This window comes from Podarcis raffonei, chromosome 16 (genome assembly GCF_027172205.1).
Source record: "Podarcis raffonei isolate rPodRaf1 chromosome 16, rPodRaf1.pri, whole genome shotgun sequence".
Taxonomy (NCBI): Eukaryota; Metazoa; Chordata; class Lepidosauria; order Squamata; family Lacertidae; genus Podarcis; species Podarcis raffonei.
The window spans coordinates 13,744,458-13,767,163 of record NC_070617.1 but is presented as its reverse complement, the minus strand read 5'-3'; the positions used below and the strand labels follow the sequence as shown (position 1 = coordinate 13,767,163).

The 22,706-nt window shown below is 49.9% G+C and overlaps 1 protein-coding gene across 1 annotated transcript; it reads right to left on the bottom strand.

Annotated features, from left to right (window-relative positions):
- Nucleotides 1-986: 986 nt before the first annotated feature.
- Nucleotides 987-22,525, bottom strand: SF3B2 (splicing factor 3b subunit 2). The gene is made up of 21 exons (XM_053368481.1): nt 22,336-22,525; nt 20,416-20,462; nt 20,033-20,110; nt 18,791-19,039; nt 16,857-16,965; nt 14,939-15,024; nt 13,485-13,590; nt 12,009-12,097; nt 10,610-10,822; nt 9,836-9,970; nt 9,422-9,502; nt 8,195-8,422; nt 7,013-7,162; nt 6,510-6,599; nt 5,932-6,039; nt 5,011-5,118; nt 4,723-4,865; nt 4,089-4,190; nt 3,692-3,791; nt 2,014-2,199; nt 987-1,228 (listed from the first exon to the last, which is right to left on the bottom strand). Exons 1-21 carry the CDS (start codon nt 22,454-22,456, stop codon nt 1,157-1,159), a joined length of 2,601 nt encoding a protein of 866 aa, XP_053224456.1. The 5' UTR covers nt 22,457-22,525; the 3' UTR covers nt 987-1,156.
- Between the last annotated feature and the right edge of the window lie 181 nt (nt 22,526-22,706).

Genomic DNA, 22,706 nt, shown 5'->3' with positions numbered 1-22,706 from the left:
CAGACATGCAAAGGGTCTTGATAAAAGGTATTAAACCAGGGTTCCCCAATGTGGTGCCTGTGAGCACCCCAGCACCTAACACCCCCAGCCCTTGGCACGTGCCAAGGCCCCCACCCCCTGTATTTTATTTCATAAAATATACAGCTTGGTATTTTTTTAAAAAACCCTCAAAAGTGGTTTACAAAAAAACCCGTTTAAAATTCTTCTCATTTCTACTTTGGGGGGCTATGGGGTTGCCTGGTTTTTTGTGGCAGTGGGGAGGCTGCCAGATTTTTCAGTCCATTTTCTTTGTGTGTTTTTTTGGGGGGGCGCATTTGCCTGCTCTTGCTCTCCGAGTATCAGCAGTGAGGTGGGTATTTTGTGTCCAAGGCAGTTTAAAGATTCCCAAATGAGATCCCCTGAAATCAAACAGAAGCTCACAAGCAGCCAGGCAGAGAATTGGGTTGTGTGTGCGTGTGTGTGCACACCCACACCCAGAGCAGGAGAAGGGACTACTGTGAGCAGGAATGCACAAATCCAGTTATGGAAGCAGCTCGACACAGCATTAGAGTAAGAGCAGCAGTACAAGAGCTCACCCATACTCCTGCATTTTACCTTCCATGCTTTAACTGAGTGGAGGGGTGGGGGGAGGTTGGTGGCAGCCCTGGAAAGAGACAGCTTAAAGCTGGAAGGGTAGCTGAGTGCAAGGAATAAAGTGGCGGAGAGATAATGACTCAGTGTGGCTCACCTGAATGCTGAGTCTGGAACGGGACTGGGGGCAAGGGATTATCTTTCTGGAGGTATGAATTTGCAAATAAACAACTGACCTCCTGTTTCAAAGCAGAGGGGCGGGGGACCACAGACATGGAGCATACACATACACACCCTGCAAATTTCATGCTGAAGTTTACTTTCCTACCCACGGGACCTTGCAAAGGAAGACGCCCAAATCGCCATGGAGAGTAGAAATCATTCCACCCTCCTCCACCTAAGTACACAAAGGCCTCCAGAGAGCAACTCTGACTTTATTTACAAAATATTCCACATCTTTATCCAGACGGAAGACACGAGAACAACACAAGAGCCAGTGGGTGCAAAGGAGAAATGGAAGCGGGAGGGAGGGAGGGGATTAAAAATGAACGACAAACAGGAACCGCCGAGACATTTCGGAGCTGGGCTAGAACTTGAATTCTTTGTACTTCTTGGCTCCTGCCCTGGTGTCCTGGGGCTGTGCTTTCCGCTTCTTTTGCTGGAGGAGCAGAGAGGGCAGTCACAACATGCTGATAATGCCGGAGAATCTGATTCCACCCCACCCCCCACAAAAAAAACCCCAATGTGAAAAGGCATATATGCATGCCTGCACACACCCCTCCCCACCCGCTATGCAACTGCATCACCTCCCAAACTGCTGTGTGAACCCCACCCGCCGCCCCCCTTACTTCCCTTAGGGCCCTGTACTCTCTTTCCCCCTCCTCTGCCTTTCCTCGGCTTCTTGCTTCAAGTTTCTGACGGGGCCTGATGCTTTCGCTGTCCCCCTTCCATCCCAAGCACCTGACAGGCTCTCTTGACCCCACCTCCCTGCCAGCAACCCAGCCTTTGTCCCATCCCTGAACCCCGCTTGAATTCCTCTCCCCAAAGCCACCCACAGCCCTTTCACCTCCCTCACAACAGCTGTATTTTGTCATTCTAGGACAGGGTTTTCTGCTGTTTCAGGAATACAACTCCCATCATCTCTAGTGGTCATGGATGATGGGAACTGTAGTCCAAAAACACCTGGAGACCCAAGTTTGGGAAACCCTGTTCTAGGACATCCCATGAGAGGGATAATGGAGAACCTGCTTGGCATGCAGAAGGGCCTGGGGTCAATCCCCAGCACCTCCAGCTTAAGATCAGATAGCGGGTGCCGGAAAAGGCCCTTCTCTCCCGCAGAGCCACTTCCAGAGGACACAATGCTGGAGAGAACCAGGCCAAGAGCCTGGCCTGTGGGAGCTCTCCATGGCTTGGCCAACGGTCCAGGCTGGCAAGTCCCCTCACCTTCTGCTTGGCAGCATGCTCAGCCACCATGTCGCTGAAGTCCTCCTTTTCCACCTGGGCTTGCTGCTCCCGCACGTGCTCCTCGTACTTCTGCGTCATGGCCGTGGGGTCCAGCTCCAGCTCCTCGGGGGCCAAGGCCACCTCCACGCCCTGAATCTCTGGCCCGGGACCTTTGCGGCTCATCACCTGCAAGCAAAGGCAGGGGAGGGAGGGAGGGAGGAGGGAGGAGGCAGCCAACAGCGGATACAGGTGTAAGGTGTTTGCGGGGTGGATGGGTGGGTCACTATCTCTCACCTCCCAAACCACATGCAAACACAGAGGGGTGTTGCTGGCAGCCCACCTCTCAGCTGTGGAAGCCGAGAGTTGCCTGCAAAAGCCTTGCTTTGGAGTAAGTCCATCCACAGGAAGGCGGGCAAGCCAAGACGGGGGACTCCCCAACTGAGGGTATCACTCAGGAGCAACTGCCCGACTCCTGTTCACACATGCTTTATGGACAAGCACTCGTTTGTCTCTCTTCGCACACACGCCATGTTGTGTGTGTGCATCCATACGTCTCTCTCACTGAAGTCCCACTTTCCCACCTGCGACTCTGGTATCCAAGTAATTTCTGCTTCACAAGAGACCCGCTGAAATTAATGGACCTAAGTTGCCACCCATGTCAATGGGTCTACTCTGAAAGTAAGTGTGTGTGTCTTACGTGCAGAGAACCAGGCTCCACCAATGCAAAGTTGTCCTTACGAACAATTCTTGAGGAGGTGATCTCATCTCCCACTTCCTTTGATTTAACTCTCTTTTCAAGCAACAGGGAACAGGAATTAAAACATTTGAAGCAAGGGTCCTTTAAGCTTAAAGTGTCACATGTCTGTAAGGACCTACAGGGCAGTAATTTTAATGTATTATTATTTTTGTTCTCTTGCTCCTGCAGAGTGACACAATGGTCAAACTTTGCTCCAGGACAGTTGTTAACTTTCCTTCTCTCCGTCCCCAGTCTAGTATATCTGAAGCAGAAGCCAGGTGGCTGCCCCTCCAAGCCTGCTCTGCTCACCTATGCCTAAAACTGAATTTGCTTGCTTTAAGAACACATGCACTGCACACCTTGTTCCAAAAATGGGTTTCAGGGCAGCGTACGTACAAAATGAAAACCCACAAGGCAGCAATTGAAAGCATAAATCAATGGAACAAAAATAAAAAAATAAGGGGGTGGGGCGGAATGCAGCAGCCCAAGATGCCTAGGCAAATTTGTAAAAAGTTTTTAACCTGGTGCGACAAAGTCTACAGTGCTGGCTCCAGGTGTCCCTCAACTAAGAGAGCATTGCAGGGTTGAGGGGCCACCACAGAGTAGGTACTGTCTTTTGAACATTCAGAGGGTTCCTCTCCTACAGGGAGAATGCACAGAAGGCTCTGATGTTTGAGGTAGTGTGCCTCCAGATACTGGGAATCACAATGGAGGGGGAGACGGTTGCTGCATTCAGGTCCTGTTTTTAGGCTTGCAGGAGGCATCTTGCTGGCTACTGCAAGAACAGGATGGACGACTAGATGAGCCTTTGGCCAGGTCCTGCTGCCAGGCCCTTCCTACATTCTTAAAACACATGAGATTGATATGGGAGGTGCTCCTTCAGCTATTTGGGCCCCAAACATCCTTCAGCAGAAGGCAGAACTAAAGCCAGCCTCTTCTTACCGTCGCCATGTCATAGATGTGAGTGGAGCCCATCATGGCCCCGCCGACTGTCGCAGTCCTCTTCTCTGGCAGAACGGTGAAGAGCTGGGGCGTCTCGCTGCTATTGAGGAGAACATGAGGGAGAGAAGAAACTATCAGTATCATGGGAAAGGGCAGAGAGAGGGTGGATGGGCACAGATTAGCCAGGAAGAATCTTACCGCACGTGGTGGAGACAAAGCTCTGGGCCAGTGCTAACAGGTTCTTCCACAAGGGAGGGGAACCTTTGGCTTGCGGGCCAATCGTGGCCTTCCAGGCTCCCCTGTTTGACCCATGATTTGAGCAAGCCACACCCACCTGCTCCCAAAGCACCCAACAACCCCCGGGAGGCAGCTGAGGAAAGAAGAAGCCAACACTTACCCATCCATGGCCTCCTCGATCTTCTTCTTACGCAGTTCAATGAGTTCAGGCGTCTCCATGCCAGCGGGGACCGAGGAGAAGCCCCCAGGCGTGATCAGACCACTGGAGAAAGATCAGAAGGGGTGGTCAAAGACCAAGCCAAATTCGACCAGCCGTCCCCCTCCCATGAATGAACAAGTGATGGTCTCAAAACAACTCTAGTCCCAGAGATCCACTGTGTCTCTGCAGGGGTGTCTGTGTGTCCTGGGCAAGTCGGGCCGAGCTCCTCCTCCACTAATGCCCATTTGCTTGCCCTTGGCCTCTGCCTGAGTCAACCTTCCATAAATAACCCTGGTGGCCTCCATAAGCTTTGGACTACAGCTTCCAATAACCCCAACCAGCGTGGCTTAGAGAAAAATGCAAGGTAAGTGGGAGAATATTGTGCCACTTCCTCATCACCAGCGACAGAACCAGGGGGCGCAGGGCTGGTTGGGGGAGCAGTGGACCCTCTTGGTAGGGACGTGGGTGCCAGGCAGGTGCCCAGCAATGGCAGACACTGATACTTGCTCAGTGAAAGCATGGCAAGAGGGAGCGTCAGGCACTTAAAATCAGAGATCTGTAGAGCCGGAAGGGACCCAGAATCACAGCTACTTGCCTGTCTGCTGGAGTGATGAAACCCGTCTCATCCGGTTTCTCTTCATCACTCTCCTCGTCTTCTTCCTCCTCAGAGGATTCTTCATCGGAGGGCTCCAGTTCTCCCCACGGTGTCCGGTCGATCTCTTCCTCCTCTGTCTTGGTCTAATGGCGGGGGAGAGAAAACGTGATCCCATCACCTCCCAGGCCAGCAGATCCAAACGCAACACAGAGCAAGGGCTCTGGACAAGCGGTCAAACCCAGAGGTGGCGACCCTAGCCGCCAAGCAAGCAAGGCTCCCGATGCCTACCTGGAATTCAGCCGCGTTGGTCCCAAAGACATCTCCATAGAGGGGCTTCCCAGTCTCATCCACTGGAGGCTTGCCCCAGCCCCCAGCGTGGTACCCGAATGAGCATCCCTGGAGAAAAAGGGGGCGAAGGGGAGTCAAGTCATTCAGCAGTGGACAGGAGGAGCTGGGAAGTGTTCTCTGGGCTCCACCCCCAATCCCAAAGCTACTGAGAGTGCAGTGTTACTTTGTGGTGTGAGGGACTTCCAAGCCCCAGCTTGGATAGCTCAGTTGGTTAGAGCGTGGCGCTGATAACGCCAAGGTTGCAGGTTTGATCCCCGTAAGGGAGAGCTGCATATTGCTGCACTGGAGGGGGTTGGACTAGGCCAGGGTTTCTAGCTGTTTTTGGACTACAACTCCCATCATCCTTAGCTAGCAGGACCAGTGGTCAGGGATGATGGGAGTTGCAGTCCCAAAACATCTGGAGGGCCGATGTTGCCTATGCCTGGTCTACAGTGACATACCAGCAGCTCTCTGTGATTTCAAATGGGGTTTCTCCCAGCCCTGCCAGGAAATCCCAATAGGGATTGAGCTTGGGGCTTCCAGCACACATGAGACACAGCTCCCCCTGCTGCAGGCCCTGCCCACCAATCCCTGATGGGTAGTCCCCACTGGGACTGGTGGGGTGGAAGGCAGAGGAGCCAACTCATTCCAGCTTCACCCCCCATTCTCCTCTTCCCCGCTGAGTTCTACAAAGGCAACACCGAGACTGAGCTGCCACCCCTTGGTTGTAGGGAGGCAGGGGCTGGCTGAGGGCAGGCGGAGGTTGGTGGGGCAGTGCCCCATTTAGAGCCACTAATAATAATACAGGTCGCCAACTGGCCATCTGTTTTCTAGCAAGTGAGAAAAAGCCAAGGTGGCAACAAAGGGGATGACTCTGCTCACCTCTGGGATGGGGGAATTCAAGCCCGGAATCTTCAGGTTGGGATAGGAGGGGGGCGGACCGTAGCGCTGCATGGCAATCAGCCAGGGAGGAGGGACTTTGTGTGCGTTCTTGTTGGCGGCGGGGAAGAAAAAAGACATTCATCAGTCACAGAAGCCTCTCTGCTTGCATTGCCCCAATCCCCCAGCTCCCCTTCCCCGCTATCTCATGCTGTACACACCACACTCTGCTTTCTCACAGCCCTCCCCCTCCTCCCGCGGGGTTGCATTCAACGCTAGTCCTACTCAGAGAAGACCCCGGCGTCATCAATTTCAATCGGCCTATTCTGGGAAGGAAACAATCCACAATCTCCTACCCAAATACACTGCCCCAACCAACTTAATTTATACTTCCTGAAAATAGCTTCACTCCTGAATTTGCTAAAATTGGGATCTGGAGGATGTAGGTGCCCTGGAAACCTGTTGAGCCGGCAGCCCGCATTCTGCCCACCTTTCCTCCAATTCCGCCTTCCACGAGAGCCCATCCTCCTGTCAGCCCTGGTGGCTGGGAGGGCCACTGGGCTTAGCCTTCTGCCACTCACCGGCCCAACGGGCATGCCCAGTGCAATGCGCAACTCGTCGGACAGGTCCCCAGGCTTCTTCTCCTTCAGCCGCGTCTCAAACTCCTTACCCTGGTAGGGAAGAGGAGGTGAAATCAGAAAGGGGTTGGGTCCTCCAAATGGCTCCCTTCCCTCCCTCCCACCCACCCAACCCTTTCCAGAGGGAAGACTTGTCCAGACAACATGGCGCACCAGGGGGACTGGTGTTTGTCGGGGCTGGAGAGGTGGAAAACAGGGAAACCGGGAAGGGGTGGTGTCAGAGCCAATGACAGATAGAGCAAACCAACTCAAGCCTTGTCCTTATCCTCCATCCCTGCAGAGTTCTACCAGGGCAGCGCTGCGATGCAGGAGCAGGGCAAGGCTGGCAGCTGGTACCTCGGCTGGCTCTAACTAAGGAGGCAGGCAGGTGGGGGCTGGCGGAGGTCGGAGGGGCAGTGTCTCATTCGCCCTCATGGGCCAGCCTCCACCGAGGGCTCCTCTGCTACCTCGTAATACAGGTCGCCGTGGATGGTCAGCTTGGGTTTGGTCTGCCACTTGAAGAAGGCGTCGTGCAGCTTCTGGTAATCAATATCGATTTTGCCCATCTTGGGACGAACTTTCTCCCTCATCTTGGACTTCATGGTCTTCTGCTCCTCCTAGGAGGTGGTATAACAGGTTACAAAATGGAGGCCTACATGTACCCTGTCTTTGCCAGGATGTATGAAATTTGGCCAAGGGTCACAGGTCGCCCAAAGACTACAGGGTAATGCCAGGTTTAACCATCTCCCTGAAACTGCTGGGAAATCTGGTTAGCACCAAGTTCAAAGTGTGCAGGCCACAATTCCAGGGAGGTGTAGGCTTCAGCTTCCTGAGGATCTCATGGTGGTAGCCAATGTTTGTCGTATTCAAAATAGACTCACTGAAAGCAACCAACACGACCAACGGAGGTTGATTAATCTCAGTGGCTCTACTTTAAGTAAAATTTCATTGGATACAACCCTCAGCTGCCGCCCGATGGCAGGGGCATCTAAAAGGAGCAGACAAGGATCCATTTCACTGGCCAGATCTAGTTCCCCACTGTTGGAGTACAGTGGTACCTTGGTTTACGAACTTAATCCGTTCCGGAAGTCCGTTCTTAAAACAAGGTGTGCTGCTTTCCCATAGCAGCGGGGGACTCAATTTACAAATGGGACACACTCAACAGGAAGCGAAACATTATTCCAAGGCAAAGTTGACAAACCAAAACACCTACTTCCAGGTTTGCAGCCTTCTTAATCCAAGCTGTTCATAAACTAAGCTGTTCTTAAACCAAGGTACCACTGTACTGGGGTCATGGGTCCCCCTGCCCATTTTGCTGCCCAATGTCAAATAATGGCCCCTGCCCAGCTCCTTGTGCAAAAGCAGACCAGGCGGGCAACAGGACGGCTTCCTCTCTGCCCCCGATGGAAGCTGGCTAGGTCAGGAGAGCGGCTCATGTGTGGCCCAGAGAGCTCTGTTCTACAACTCCTTGCCCGAGGCAGCTACCCACTCTGCCTAACAGCTGGTCTGGTCTTGTGCACACGCAGATGGTGCAAAAGCGAAGGGCAGTCTAGGCAACTCCTGCCCCCCCCCCCAAGCAAGCACTTGACACTCCTGTGAATTTCAGGGCCCTGCCTGTGTTTTTGGAGGGGAGGGGGAACCAGACTGACCTTTTCCTGCAGAGCCTCTCTCATCTCTTGGATGCCCGTGCGCTTGATGAACTCGGGGAGCTCAAAGGGCGGCTTCTCGATGCCCCTCTTGCCTTGCAGATATTTGCGTTTGAAGCACCAGTGCCGGGGGACAGGGACAGAGTTGCGCGTGGCCTTCAGGTGGACGAGCAGCTTGGGGTCCTGGGCTGTCACATCGTGCATCTCCACCACGTCAGGACGGGCCACGAGCTGCGGGGAGGACAGGGCTGAAATGGGGCCAACTCTTCCTGCCCTTTGGGTCAAAGCGAACCCTTCCTATCTCACTCCCAACTCCACATGAGCACATGGTATTAATCCCACAGCAGAGGCAAGGCTGCACCTTAAGCCACAGCAGCCTCTCTAGATCCACAAATCACAGCCAGTTAGGAATAGTGACGTTAAATTCTCAAGAATAATCTTTTGCAGAATATTCTCGAGAATATTCTCGATTAATGAGATTAAGAGAATTTTCATTTAAAATAGGAGAATATTCATTTTAATACATTGAAAATGATATAATAAGTCAATATACATGTTTATTCATGGGTAAACTTGTTCAGATGGCAACCAAAAACTGTACAGATACTTTTATTCAATGGGGCAATGCAGTGAGTTCATTCTTTGATTTTTTAGCACCAAACTTGAAACTGAAAATTTAACATGACTCACGTTAATCACTAAGCCTGCAACTAACTGTATATTTACCATCAACTTGGATTTCTAATTATGTTGTGTATGTATGAAATGTAGCTTTTAAAGTAAAAGGAATATTTTTTAAAAACTCAGGTCCGCTACATGAGTGCATTCTTTAAATGTGGGTTGTAAAACTGGTTCTTACATTAGAATTTACAGTTTGTGGAGAATATTCTCCGGATAATTTTCTAGCAGAGAATCTTCTTGAGAATATACTCCGGAGAATGTTCTCACCTCACATCACCAGTTAGGAAGCCCTTCACGTGTCACACATCATAGCTCCTGGAAGAGTAACATCTCTGTTTTGGGCCAGCTCTCAAATGCATCAGCAATAGGCAGAAATTGGGGGGGGGGCGGGCAGGAGGAAGGTGGAAGAACCAATGAGGGGACAGCCTCCTGGGATGGAAAGGCAGACTTCCAAATCCTTTTAAAGAGGGAATCAATTGTACCAGTGTCCCTCTCCCTGTTACCCTCCAAACAGACATGCACGTGCACACCACACACCAACAACCATACCTGTTTGAGCTCAGCCACCGTAAAGCGATTCATCCGCCGAAGCTTCTTCTTGGACAGTTTGGGAGCCTCTGGCTTCTTCTCCTGCACACAGTAGGGAGGGGCAGTCCGTCATTTCCTCTTATTGTTAACTTTATTTCAAGTACTGTGACTTCCACAGCACAACCCCCAACCCCCACCGTCCGCCTTGCAGACTCCCAAAAGCTCAAAAGGAAGGAGGAGTTGCACCCCGGATTCCACCCCGGGAACCTGACAGTCGGGAGGCAGGCTGCCTCTGAACTTGGGAGGTTTCACTCTTCAGGAGTTAGGAGACACCTGTCCATTTGCATCACGGGGTCTGGCAAGCAGTTCTTAGGAACCGAGGGTCCTGGGCAGGTGGAGTGAGAGCATTTCTGCCCACCCCTGAGATGCACTCACCTGCTCATCATCCGAGCTGTCGTCACTGTCTTTCCTCTCCTCCTCAAAGCCCTTCTTCTTGGGGAGAGCTGAACTGGCCACCTTGTCTGCTTTCTCTGGTTCCTTCTCCTTGTCCTTTTTAACATCATCGGTCAGCTGTGGCAAGGGAAGAGCAAAAGGTGAGGCAGGGACTCCCAGTTCCTCCTTCCTCCTTCTTAGAACTAAGCACACACACAGGGAAGCAGTGGAGTCTCTCGCTTTTTATAATGTAAACTAGGTCCCAGCACTTTCCATAGAAAGGTAAGGAGAACTTGCCACGTTTATCAAGCCCTTTAGAGGGGCAATAATGCTCACTCCTGACTTCCATCAGTCCCACCATTAATGGTTAGGGATGGTGGGACTTTAATACATTTAATACGTTTTCAGCAAAAGTTCAGATGCACTTGTTTGACAGGCATTTCTAACGATCTGAGGCTCTTCCCCATAAAAAAGTACTGTAATTTCGATTTGTTACATTCATATCCCATATACAGTGGTACCTCCGGTTGTGGACGGGATCCATTCCGGAGGTCTGGCCAGATTCCAAGGCTTTCGCAACTGGAGAGACCGCTTCTGCACACACACACACACACACGGCGGTAGAGCGCTTCTGCACATGCAGCAAACCCCCCCCCCAATACTTCTGGGTTTGCTGCTTACGGATTCCCAAGTTTTCGTAACCAGAGGGATACATAAGCGGAGGTACCACTGTAAATGCAGGGGATGAGATCAGTAAATCCCAGGCCCTCCTCATACCTTGAATGCCTCAAAGATCCTCTTGAAGAAAATGAAGTTGGGGTCATAGATCTCTGGCTCCTCTGTGACATACTCAATTTCCACTGGGCCATCGCCCCCAGAGTCCTCCCCACGCCCCTTGGCATCCTGGGAAGGTGGGCTCTCTTTTGGGGACGTGCCCTGCTGCTGCTGCTGTTTCTTCTTCTTCTTCCGGTTTCGCCGCTTGCGGTTTTTCTGTCAAGCGGACCAAATACGCTTAGATTTAACAAGATTTACATACTACTAAGCTGCTTAAAATAGGATACTAGTAAGAAAACACAAATAAAATAATTAGACTTAAAACAACCCAAATATACATAATAAAATTGTACGTCTGGGTAGGCTTGTCTAAACAAAAATGATTTTAGCAGGCATCAATAATGGTACAACACTAATATCAATAAGCAGGGAGTTCCAGAGAGTACGTGCTGCCACGCTATATTGGCATACTGCAGTAACTTTAATGATTTGTTTTTTAACTTTCAGGATGAATTAGCCTCCTGAGGCCATTTAGAAGAAGTCAAACAAAAATAAGAGCACAAATTATTAATAATCAAGAAAGCATTAAAGCAGCAGCAGATAAAACAGGGATCAACACACAGCACCATAGTGGAATAAAAAAGGTCTTGTGAGGCTCTCCTAAAGGCCAACAAGGAGGGTGTCAAATGCATTTCCCCTGGGGAGGACTTCCCAAAGATGCGGGGCCAACACAGGACAAATTTCCTCTGATAGGGCAACATCACTGCCTCCAAGGCAGCCCAGTTCTTAGGAACCAGCTTTTTCTACCACCTGGGGGGAAACATCCTCTGCTCACGCTATAAAGTCTCACTTGACTGAGCCCCTTTCCCCACCCCCTTTTTATACAGCTGCCTGAACACACTGCCCATCGGTAAGCTTCTGCTCGCCTTAAAAGGCCAGGACAGGACAGCTTTGCAGAGGGGCCGACAGCTTACAGAAAATGGAGGCTCCCACTGGCTGCATTCAGGGGTGGCCAACTTGCCCTGACCACTGGTCGTGTTAGCCAGAGCTGGTGGGAGTAGTTCAGAGTGGGAGAATCTGTGGCTCTCTATATCAGTGGTTCTTTAGCCTTTTGGGGGGTCACCGACTCCTTTGAGAATCTGATGAAAGCTATGGATCTCCCCCCCCCCCAAAAAAATGCACATGAACACAAACACACAAAAGTTTGCATATGCATATTGCATTTGTGGGGGGGGGGGATTGTGCATGTGTGTGCCCCATTCATAGGCTCCAGAGTTTTAAGACCCCTGCTCTAGAGGCTGTTAGACTACACTGTTGTCCTAAACCACTGGACTGGGAGTCACAATGTCATCTGGAGGGCCAACAGTTCCCCCCACCCCTTCCGTAGTTCCTGCCTCCTCACCTCTTTCTTTGACAGAGCCAAAGCATCCTCTTCAGCATCTGAAGCAGAGATACCAGCCAACACCCTCAGGTCAGTCTCCATGTCATCATCTATGGGAAAAGCACAAGTGTGAGGGAATGAGTAGCAGAGAACATACAGGAAGCCTGGCCTAATCATCTCTGCAGAAAGTTTGCATGCTGGCAAGTCCACCCGTCAGTCAGCCATGATCTGCCACAATCTGCTCTTCGGCTGCCTTTACTGCCATTCTGCAACGTGCAGAAAGAAGGCACAGAATGTGATGTGGGTCTCAGAACCCAGCTTGATGTTGATTCAAGCCAGCAGAGCCAGCGAAGTCCAGAGGAAAATTGGCCACCCTCCAGGTGCCCGGCTTGAATCCTTGTTGACCTCCCTGGCTGCATTCTCCAGCAGGATCAAGGCGAGGTCTCTTCGGCGATCCTTTTCAACGTGAAAAGAACACACCATTCCTCCCCCTCCCATATCCGGGGGGGGGGGGGAATGAGACAGACAGAAATGTATCTACATGCTTTTATTTCTGTCTTTCAGCAGTACAGAGAAATCGTGTCTGTACCCTCTCGTCACAACTGCAGAGAGAGAATAACTCCACCCATGTACTTCCAGTACAGGGTCATGTGCCACTCTGAGCTAACATCCAGCACTCAGTGCACTGAATAGACCGTCCCTGGTTCCCATGGTACATTCCAATAACATCCTCTTCCTGTTTACCATTCCAGCCACCTGGAGCTCGCTTCTGCATTGCTCCTTTTTCGTAACAACGAATGGCTGCCTTTACTGCCATTCTGCAACGTGCAGAAAGAAGGCACAGAATGTGATGTGGGTCTCAGAACCCAGCTTGAGAGGGCCCAGAGCGTGTGAGTCACAAATTCAGTGGCCAGATCCTCCAGAGCGCTTGGCCTCCTCCAGTTGATGCGACATCACACACGCATGACGCGCTTCGGGACACCTCAATCTTGGGGCAACCTGACACCTCTGGTTAGAACTAAAATTTCAACGCCTATATTGGTCATGTGACCGCACAGAACACACACAAGTTCACCTAGAGCAGGGCTAGAGAACCTCAGACCCAGGGGTTAAATGCGGCCCTCCAGGTCTCTCTGCCAGGCCCTTGGGGCTCTCCACGGGCCACACCCACAACTGGCCTTGCTCCACAGCCTCCTTGAGTGTTTCTGCCTGGCTGGAATGTGTCCTTGAACTCTGATAATGCTTCACGCTTGCCTAAATGGAGGATCATAGAGGGGGATTTGTGAGTGCTCGCAGAAACCAGTCTACTGCAGGAAGCTAAAATTCACATTAGTTGTTCCGCCCCTTTTTGCCTCTGGCCCTGCCAACCACTGGCACGTGCCCCCCCCCCAGAAGGTTACCCAGGAGAGAATGCAACCCTTGGGCTGAAAAAGGTTCCACAGCCCTGACTGCATGTCTCAATTTCAACTTTAACCTTTGCCTCAGGCGACCCAGTACCTGTGGCACTCGGCACAGCCGTAAGCTCCTCCTGGCGAATCTCCTTCAGCTGGAGGATCTTCTCCAGGGCTTGAGGGATTTTGGGACCCACGCCGGACTCATCAACCTGGAAGGCGAAACAAAGTTTCTTAGACAAAAGTGGCCTCATTCTGCTTCCAAATGCAGGTATTTCAGCTTTTGTCTAATCCCGAGTTTGTTTTCATTCAAGCTGTGTCTCTCAAGAACACAGGCTGTACCAGACAGCACACTCCCAGCACCACCCATATCTGACTGCTTGAACCTCCCTCCCATCTGAAGCCAACCTAGGGCAAGAATGCCTATTCCCTAACTCACAACCTCCCACAAGATAGCCACCAACTTTGTTGTTTAGTAGTGTCCGACTCTTCGTGACCCCATGGACCAGAGCACACCAGGCACTCCTGTCTTCCACTGCCTCCCGCAGTTTGGTCAAACTCATGTTTGTAGCTTCGAGAACACTGTCCAACCATCTCGTCCTCTGTCGTCTCCTTCTCCTTGTGCCCTCCATCTTTCCCAACATCAGGGTCTTTTCCAGGGAGTCTTCTCTTATCATGAGGTGGCCAAAGTATTGGAGCCTCAGCTTCAGGATCTGTCCTTCCAGTGAGCACTCAGGGCTGATTTCCTTCAGAATGGAGAGGTTTGATCTTCTTGCAGTCCATGGGACTCTCAAGAGTCTCCTCCAGCACCATAATTCAAAAGCATCCATTCTTCAGCAATCAGCCTTCTTTATGGTCCAGCTCTCACTTCCATACATCAGTACTGGGAAAACCATAGCTTTAACTATATGAACCTTTGTTGGCAAGGTGATGTCTCTGCTTTTTAAGATGCTGTCTAGGTTTGTCATTGCTTTCCTCCCAAGAAGCAGGCGTCTCTTAATTTCGTGGCTGCTGTCACCATCTGCAGTGATCATGGAGCCCAAGAAAGTAAAATCTCTCACTGCCTCCATTTCTTCCCCTTCTATTTGCCAGGAGGTGATGGGATCAGTGGCCATGATCTTAGGTTTTTTGATGTTGAGCTTCAGACCGTATTTTGCGCTCTCCTCTTTCACCCTCATTAAAAGGTTCTTTAATTCCTTCTCACTTCCTGCCATCAAGGTTGTGTCATCTGGATGGCTTTAAAAGAGGATTAGGCAACTTCAGGGAGGAGAGGGCTATCAAAGGCTACTGGTCACAAAAGCTACGCTCTGTCCTCCATTATTTGGAGCCAGCTGCTGGAAACCACAGGAGAGGAGAGGGTTCTTGTGCTTGGATCCTGCTTGCTGGTTTCCCACGGGCATCTGGCTGGCTGCTGGGAGGTCAGGATGCCGGACTAGACGGGCCACTGCCCTGATCAAGCAGGCTCATCTTAACTCGCTCAATTTCTCCCGTTCCCCAAAGCAGTTTCCCTGCCACCCTGCCAAGCCTACCACCCCCCACATCTGCAACAACCAGTCTTACCTCACGGCTGTCCTCTCCAGGAGGAGGTGGGGGGCCACGGGGTCTTGGACCAGGTGGTCCAATGGGCGAGCCCACAGGGGGGTTCCCTAGGAAAGAGATTGGCAAATGAACTCCCAACGGGAAAGCAACACAGCAACAGCCACCGTCAATGTGCCACCTCCCTACTTGTCAGAAGAACCTGCACACTTTGACATCCCTTGAAAAGCTTTCACGTGATGGACTATATGGAGTGATGGACTATATGGAACTGGCGGAAATGACTGGCAGAATCCGAGACCAGGGAGAAGAGTCGGTGGAAGAAGATTGGAAGAAATTTAAAGACTATTTACAGAAATACTGCAAAATTAATGAATGTTAGAATGATGTCGGAATGAAGTTAAGTGGTTTTAGCAGCAATGTTATAAAGGAGTATGTAAAAATGGATTGCTAACAGGTGAGAATGTAAAGTTATAATATATTAAGATAAAGGATTAAGATAAAAATAAAGATGGAAAGGATTTGCTGAAATAACCAACTGAACTGGAACACAAAAAAGGGAGGTGTGAGGAGGTCAAGGAAACAAGTAAATGAAAGACAAGACATGGATTTGTTTTTAATTGTCTTTATTTTCCTGTATTTTGTATTTTCTCCTTTTTTTCTTTCTTTTTCTTAATTTGTAACCTTTTTTGAAACTTTAATAAATATCTTTTTTTAAAAAAGGAAAGCTTTCACGCCCATTCCAAGACAGAGGGTGGGAGATCTGTAGCCCCGCAGATGCTGTTGGACTCCAACTCCCATCAGCCCCTGTCAGCATTACCAACGTCATGGATGGTAAGAGCTGTGGTCCAACAATATCTGGAAGGCCACAGATTCCCTGTGGGGCTTAAATCTCTGATTTAAGCAAGTTTCTAGCCCCTTTGGTTCTCAAGAGCCTCAAAGAGGGAGAGCAAGACTGAGTAGTGTCTGAGCAACCTCTTTAGCTCTTAACTCCACTCTATAAGTGCCAGTTTGCATTTCTAGGCTTATTATAAGTTATTGTAAGTTTAAGTTAAGTCTGCTGCAACTGGATTTCTTATGGACAGGGCCAATCCTGAATGTATTGGATTTGTGACCATTATGCTCATTTGCCTTCAGTAGCAGTCAAGCTCTGCTGGATGAAATATTAATTGCCTCTGGCCTATTTTTTGGGAATCCTGCAAGTTTTTAAAGTTTTTACTTTGCTAACTATACGTTGAAATTTACTCTGGATCAATACTGAGTAGAATTCCATGACAATAAGTACCAAAATATGCAGATATATTTGCTCAATTTTAACACAAGCCACTAAACTCAGCTTTCCTAAGTGCAATTTTAGTTCTGCACATACAACCAAGCCAACAGTCCCACCTTCCATAAATTTATCCAGCTCTTCACTAAAACTAGGATGAGGGTGTAACATCCCTTGGCACAGAAACCCAGAGTTAACGTTTTGAGCGGTTGTGGGGAGGGTTTCATTTTGATTCTCTCAAGATTCCCTGCCTGGCATTTTTAGCAAACAACTTCAAAGATTTGCCATTCCTGTAGTTCAACAAGTTACTGCACAATGCAATTTGGGGCCTGCTTTTCACTGAGAGGGGTACATACTCAGAGGGATAACCCTTGCCAATACACCTCTTTTTAAGGTGGGCATAAATACTTATCTTTCTTAAAAATTGATAGATAGATAGATAGATAGATAGGAAGGATTTTGGGCTCCCCTCCCATGACACCATGTAATATGCTGTTCCTTGAAATACGAATAAGTGGGAATGGATTCCTAGCCAAAGAGTATGTGAATGACACAGAGTGAGTGAGGTCTGACACTCTTCCTCCCTGAATGATTCTGGCAAGACTGCCTGACGCTGCTTGCCCTCTTTGCATAAACGGGCCAGAGTTCCCTCTCTGATGCAAAGGGACTTACCTCTTGGGAGCCCCTGAGGTCTTGGCCCCAAGTCTGGAGCAGCCCGAGGTACAGAGGGGGCCAGCTTAGACATCTCTTGCTGGCGCTCCTGTTCCATAAGGACAGCAGCCTGAGACGGGAAGAGAAACCACACAGATTCTAACATAGGAAGCTTTTTATAACAAATCACACAATTGATTCATCATGCTCAGGAATGTCTACATCGACTGATGTCTCCATGATTTCAAACAGAATATAGTTATAAATTAGCCTCTTGCTTATGTACCATAAGTATGTATACAAACTCAACAAGAGGTGTGAGTTTGCTTCTGCCATGTTACCTCATTTATATTAGGTCTAATTTGAGACAAGCAAACTCTCATCTCCTCACCAACACAAAAAGCCTTTCTCTTTTCTGATCTTTCATAATCTGTTGGAGTTGAAAAATCCCTGTTCACAACAGTATGTCATGGAGAACTATGAAAGAATAGCTAATGCTTTTGCTCTCCTTTTGAAAATATATCTATCCATATTCTGCAAATAACTAAAAATATTTTGATATTATACTATACTACACTTAAAAGTTTCTTTGATTGTCCTTGAATCTTCCCACTGCACTTGCCATCCTCTCCTGCTAGACCCTTTGAGAACCACTGATCTAAAGGGAGAGGTGAGTAGGAACATTCAGTTCACAGTATAAAACAGGGATGGGACCCTCCAGCTGTTGTAGGACTACAGATCCCAACATCCATGACCACTGACCACAAGGGCTGGTGCTGATGGAAGCTGGAGTCCGACATCTGGAGGACCACAGGCTCCCCATCTCTGGTCTCACTCTTGCGCTCCCACATGCACCACAACGGGCAGACAATTCTCTCCACAGATTTCCTCGACCAAACACACATAGAACTCCAGCTCTCTGCAAACCTCTGATAGCGCACTGAACTCAGCTTCAGTAGATGAAAGCGCTATGAGACTTTGCTTCCGGGACCTCCACCCAATCACTGAGTCCCCAAACTTCACCACTAGGCCTGACACTGATTTGCGGTCCTCAAGGTTAGCCCAATCCGAATCCACCCAGGCGGTCAGCTTGACATCACCCTCAGCTGACATCTTGAGGCAAAAGTCTTTGGTATCTTGCAGGTAACGTAGCACCCGCTTAATACCATTCCAGGCCTGCACACTAGGACTTGAAGCCTCTCTACTGAGCAGATTGACAGCAAACGCTATGTTTGGTCTGCTCCACTGTGACAGATACAACAGACTACCCAGAGCTGACTGAAAGAGTTCAGTATTTTCGAACACCACGCGTTCTACTTGCTGACACTCCTTCACGTATCCAGCCTCCATGGGTGATCTGGCACCTGCACAATCAGACATCCTGAACTTCTCAAGCAACTGTTCAATCTTACCTTTCTGGCGAAGCAAAAAGCTTCCATCACTTGTTTTTTGTGATCTCTACGCCTAAATAGGATTTGACATCTCCAAGCTGCTTCAGCTTGAACCGCTTTCCAAGCTCCTTAGCAAACTTCTCCACCTGTTCACCTGTCTGTGCCATGATCAAGATATCATCAACAAACACCTGAACCACTTGCTGTTGCAAGCCTGAATCTCTAATGTAAAGACAACTGTCTGCAAGAGATCTCTTAAAACCTAGCTCTTCTAAGGCTTCATGTAGGCACATATTCCAATTCCTGGCAGATTGGCGTAATCCATAGATGGATTTGTGCAATCGCCACACGACGCCTGGCTCACTGACTTCAAACCCTGGAGGAGGAAGTATGTACAACTCCTCCTGGAGATCTGAGTTCAGGTAGGCGACATCTACATCAAAATGGTGTACACACACACAAACACACAGGCTGCAAACATGTTCTGCAGCACAGCAGAGTTCATGTTGCTGGGAGCTGTTGAATTACAAGACACAAACACAGAGGAACAAAGCAAGCCATTACCTGCTTGACTCGCTCCTCCTGCTGGATCAACATGGCTGCCTGCTGCTGAGCCAGCTTCAGCCGCTCTTCCTCAGGTAACACAGAGGGATCCACCGCCTGCATACGGAGAGGTGGGCCCAGGCCAGGGGGTGGAGGAGGCGGCCCCACCGCCATGGGGAAGTTGAGGCCCATGCCAGGGGGCGGAGGAGGCGGCGGTGGCTGCATTGGCGGCATCCCCATGGGAGGGGGCGGCAGAGGCATCCCGGGATGCTGCAAGAGAGAAGGCGGCAGCTGTGGGAGACGCTGGAAGCACAGTTGGCTCAGGTTTTTAAGGATTCCTGTGTGACACAACCACCCATGAAGAGAATGACAAGAGGAGTTAAAGATCCAGACATATGGGATGGGTGAGACCTTGTGTGGAAGCAGTACGTATGAAAAGTTCTAAAAGTCTTTGTGGCTCTCAAGCTGGACGTGAGCCAGGAAGGTGATGCATCTGCTGAAAAAGCAAATACATTTTACGGCTACATGAACTCAAGCATAGCATCGTGGCAGGCTCCACGCTATTCTGCATTGGTCAGGCTGCATCAAGAGCAGGTGGGGGGAACCCTCTGGCCCTCCAGATGTTCCTAAACTACAACTCTTATCATCCCTGACCATTGGTGGGGCTGATGGGAGTTGTAGTTCAGCAACATCTGGCAGAAAAAAGGGCTCCACGTGTATGATCTAGACTAGAGAGTCCTATAGATGTCCATAATTTTGGATGCAACATTTTAAGAGGTAATCTAACAAACTGGAGTGCAATCAGAAGAGGGTGATCTGAAGGGGGGCATCTGGGATATAATAATGTGTTTGTGGGAGGAGGATTATTGCTTTGGTTTTGTTTTATTATGCACTTTGTGTTCTCATTTTGCATTTTTATGTTGTGAATCACCCTGTGATCTTCAGATGAAGAGTAGTATACAAATTTAATAATAATAATGATGATGATAATTTGTATAAATTAAGTTTTAATTTTGATGTATAATTTCTGCTCATACATTTCTGTTTGCTACAACCAGTATTTGGTTGCCTTATTAAACTTGGGTCTTTCACAGCCCTGCTACCTGACATTTTTTAAACAAACATACCGGAGATGAACCTGAGAGTGAACCCAAGACCTTTTTCATTCAAAGCACATGGGCTGCCGCTGAGCTTATGGCCTCTCTTGAAGCCACTGAAGTCTCATAACAGTGGCCAAAGAGGTTTCCTGGATATATCACTCACCTGTCCTGGCATGGGGGGCAAACCCGGCTTATCTCCATCATCTCCTCGCAGAACTGGCCTGTTGAGCACTATCCCAGTCTGTAAAGAAGGAGATGGAACAGTAGTAGAGGCAACCATCAACATCATCGTAAAATTTATTGCCTGCCCCTCGCCACAAGGTCCCCCATCTGCACTGTGAGAGAAAGAAGAGGGCATGGGAAGCAGGCATAGACAACAACAGGGCCTTATTCAGTCTGACTGCCCTCCCCATCCCCTGGCCAACTTTAAATGTTTGGGGGATGTTGGAGAGAGGGTACAAGCCAATCCTTCAGGCAGCTTAATGCATTCTTATCCTCAAGTGTTCTGGATGGTCACATTTGTAGCCACAAGAAATATGGTCTCACCTGAAGTGTGTACGTCTGCAAGCGTTCTACCAGCTCCTCGCGGCCACCTGGAATGACAGAGAGACGTTGAGGGCATTCTGGGGTTACTCTATGTCACATGGGGTAAGAAGACAGGATTGGAGTTTAGGGCCAACAGTCCTGCACCAACACTCCTCAAGCTCATCTCTGACCACCCCCCAACCATTCCCAACATCCTGACCATATTGTACCAACAAAACAACTCCCTCATCATCTCCCATTCACCTTCAATAGGGAAAATCCCCAGACTCTCACACATACCCTTCTTTCTGCAGGTCAAGAGCACAGCCTTGACATTATTAATTATAGCACCCAGGCATCCATTTCAATAGACAACACTGGGCTACATGGACAATAAACCATTACACAGGAAGCTCCTGCAGCCAACTGGAAGCCACGGAAGACCCTTTGGATGTTCAACTTCCAAAAATAGTTCGCAAACTAGAACATTCACTTCTGAGCTTGCGGCATTCAGGAGCCAAAATGTTCGAGAACTAAGCTGTTCAAAAACCAAGGTACAACTGCACACAGAGATGAAGCCTGAATACAACCTCTCTGCTGTATTATGCCCCAAAATCTGGTACTTGGCAAAGACACTGTTCTCTTCACCTGCAGCCCCTGGAAAGCTGGATTTTGGTGTGGAGGGCCCAAGTCAACACTATTTCACATATGCCACAAATGTAAAAACTACAACCTGAACCTCCCTCCTCTAACTAACCCACAAAGCAGGGTTGAGGAACTCAGACCCATGGGCCAAATGTGACCCTCTAGGCCTCTCTATCTGGCTCTAGTGATTCTCCCTAGGTCACTACCACTCTCCTTGGCCCTGCTCTAACCCTTCCTCCAGTTATTCTGCCTGGTTAAACTATGTTATTGAATGTCTCAATTGCCTGGAGCGAAGTACATATAGTGTAGAAGTTCAAGTGTAGGACTAAGGTCTGGGAAACCAAGCTTCAAATCACCATTCACCCTCCAAAGACACCCAACTTCCTGCTGTTCTCTGGCCCCAAGGATTCACTGCCAGCTTCATAACCCCTCCCAATTTCCCCAACCTCATCCACTAAAATCCCTTATTCTTCTTCATCTCTCCAACATTCCCCCTCTCTTCCTGTTCCGATACATTTCTGCTCCCCTGCAATAATAACTCACTGATCTTGGAAGCCAAACTAACCAGCTCTAAAGTCTCTAATCCCACTATGGATACATTAAAGGAATTTTCAGAACAGGTAAACATCATCACGCCAAATGAAATTTGGAAATAACAACTCAGGCCTCACCTACATTACTGAACCCATAAAAAGTGTTTCCCCCCTTTAAAAGTGCAATCCATGAACTCTTATTCAGAGGCTCATACAAAGATGAACCACAACTCCGTGGCAGAGACCATGCTTTAAATGCAAAAATCTGACACTCAGCTGCATTCCACCACTGCCACCAAAGCTCCTAAGAGCCCTTTCGCATCCCCCTCCCATGACTCCCCTCTTCCGAAAAAGAGTGCAGCTCAGCACTTCGCATGCAGAAGACTCCAGGTTCAAATCCTCGACGGCAGATGGTCAGAGCAGTTCAATACTGCGCCAATTGCGTGAACCAGCCACAGCCTCTCAGCCTAACAGGATTGTTATAAGGATGAAATGGGGGGGCATGTACACCGCCTTGAGCTCTTGGGGGGGGAGAGATGAGGTGTAAATAAATGTGATAAAGCGGAAATAAATAGAAGGCAACTGCCCGTGCTCCCTGTCCCCACCCCCGTTCGCCCGCCCACAGCACCTTCCCCGCTCCCTCCTGCTGCTTCCACACTACGAGGGTCCTTCCAGATCACGGGAAAGGCCTGCAGGATCCTGTCCGCGCCCCCCCGGCAGGCTGTAAGCGCCCCCTGCCCCGCCACAAGCAGGGCCTGCTCACCCTGCGTGGGAGCCCCGATCTCGGCCAGCTTGGCCTGCAGCTCGTTGGGGGACCAGGCCGCGTATCCTGGCAACGGCATCTCCCCTGCCTTGGGGGGCTCCGAATGCACCTCGGACGCCATCTTGCCTTTTCCCCGCCGCGCTCACGCGAACTCCGCCGAGCGCACACAACGCAGAGCCCCAGCTGAGACCGCGCGGCCACCGTACGCGCTACGGCGGCGGCGCCTCCCGCCCAATCAGCGGCAGCGACGACAGAACGGCGCGTGCCCAATGAGGAAGCTTTGCGAGGGCGCAAGCCGCCGCGAGTATAGAGAAGCGGCCAATCAGAGGACGGGGATGCCGCGTTCTGTTCAGGAGCGGGAGGGTTAAGTC

Excerpts from the sequence above, each read along its gene's own strand:
- SF3B2 (XM_053368481.1), bottom strand. The coding sequence starts at position 22,456 with ATGGCGTCCGAGGTGCATTCGGAGCCCCCCAAGGCAGGGGAGATGCCG. Across the intron at positions 20,111-20,415 it reads TGCAGACGTACACACTTCAG|ACTGGGATAGTGCTCAACAG; the intron begins GTGAGACCATAT and ends CCTTCTTTACAG. Across the intron at positions 8,423-9,421 it reads CGGTGGCTGAGCTCAAACAG|CTCGTGGCCCGTCCTGACGT; the intron begins GTATGGTTGTTG and ends TCCTCCCCGCAG.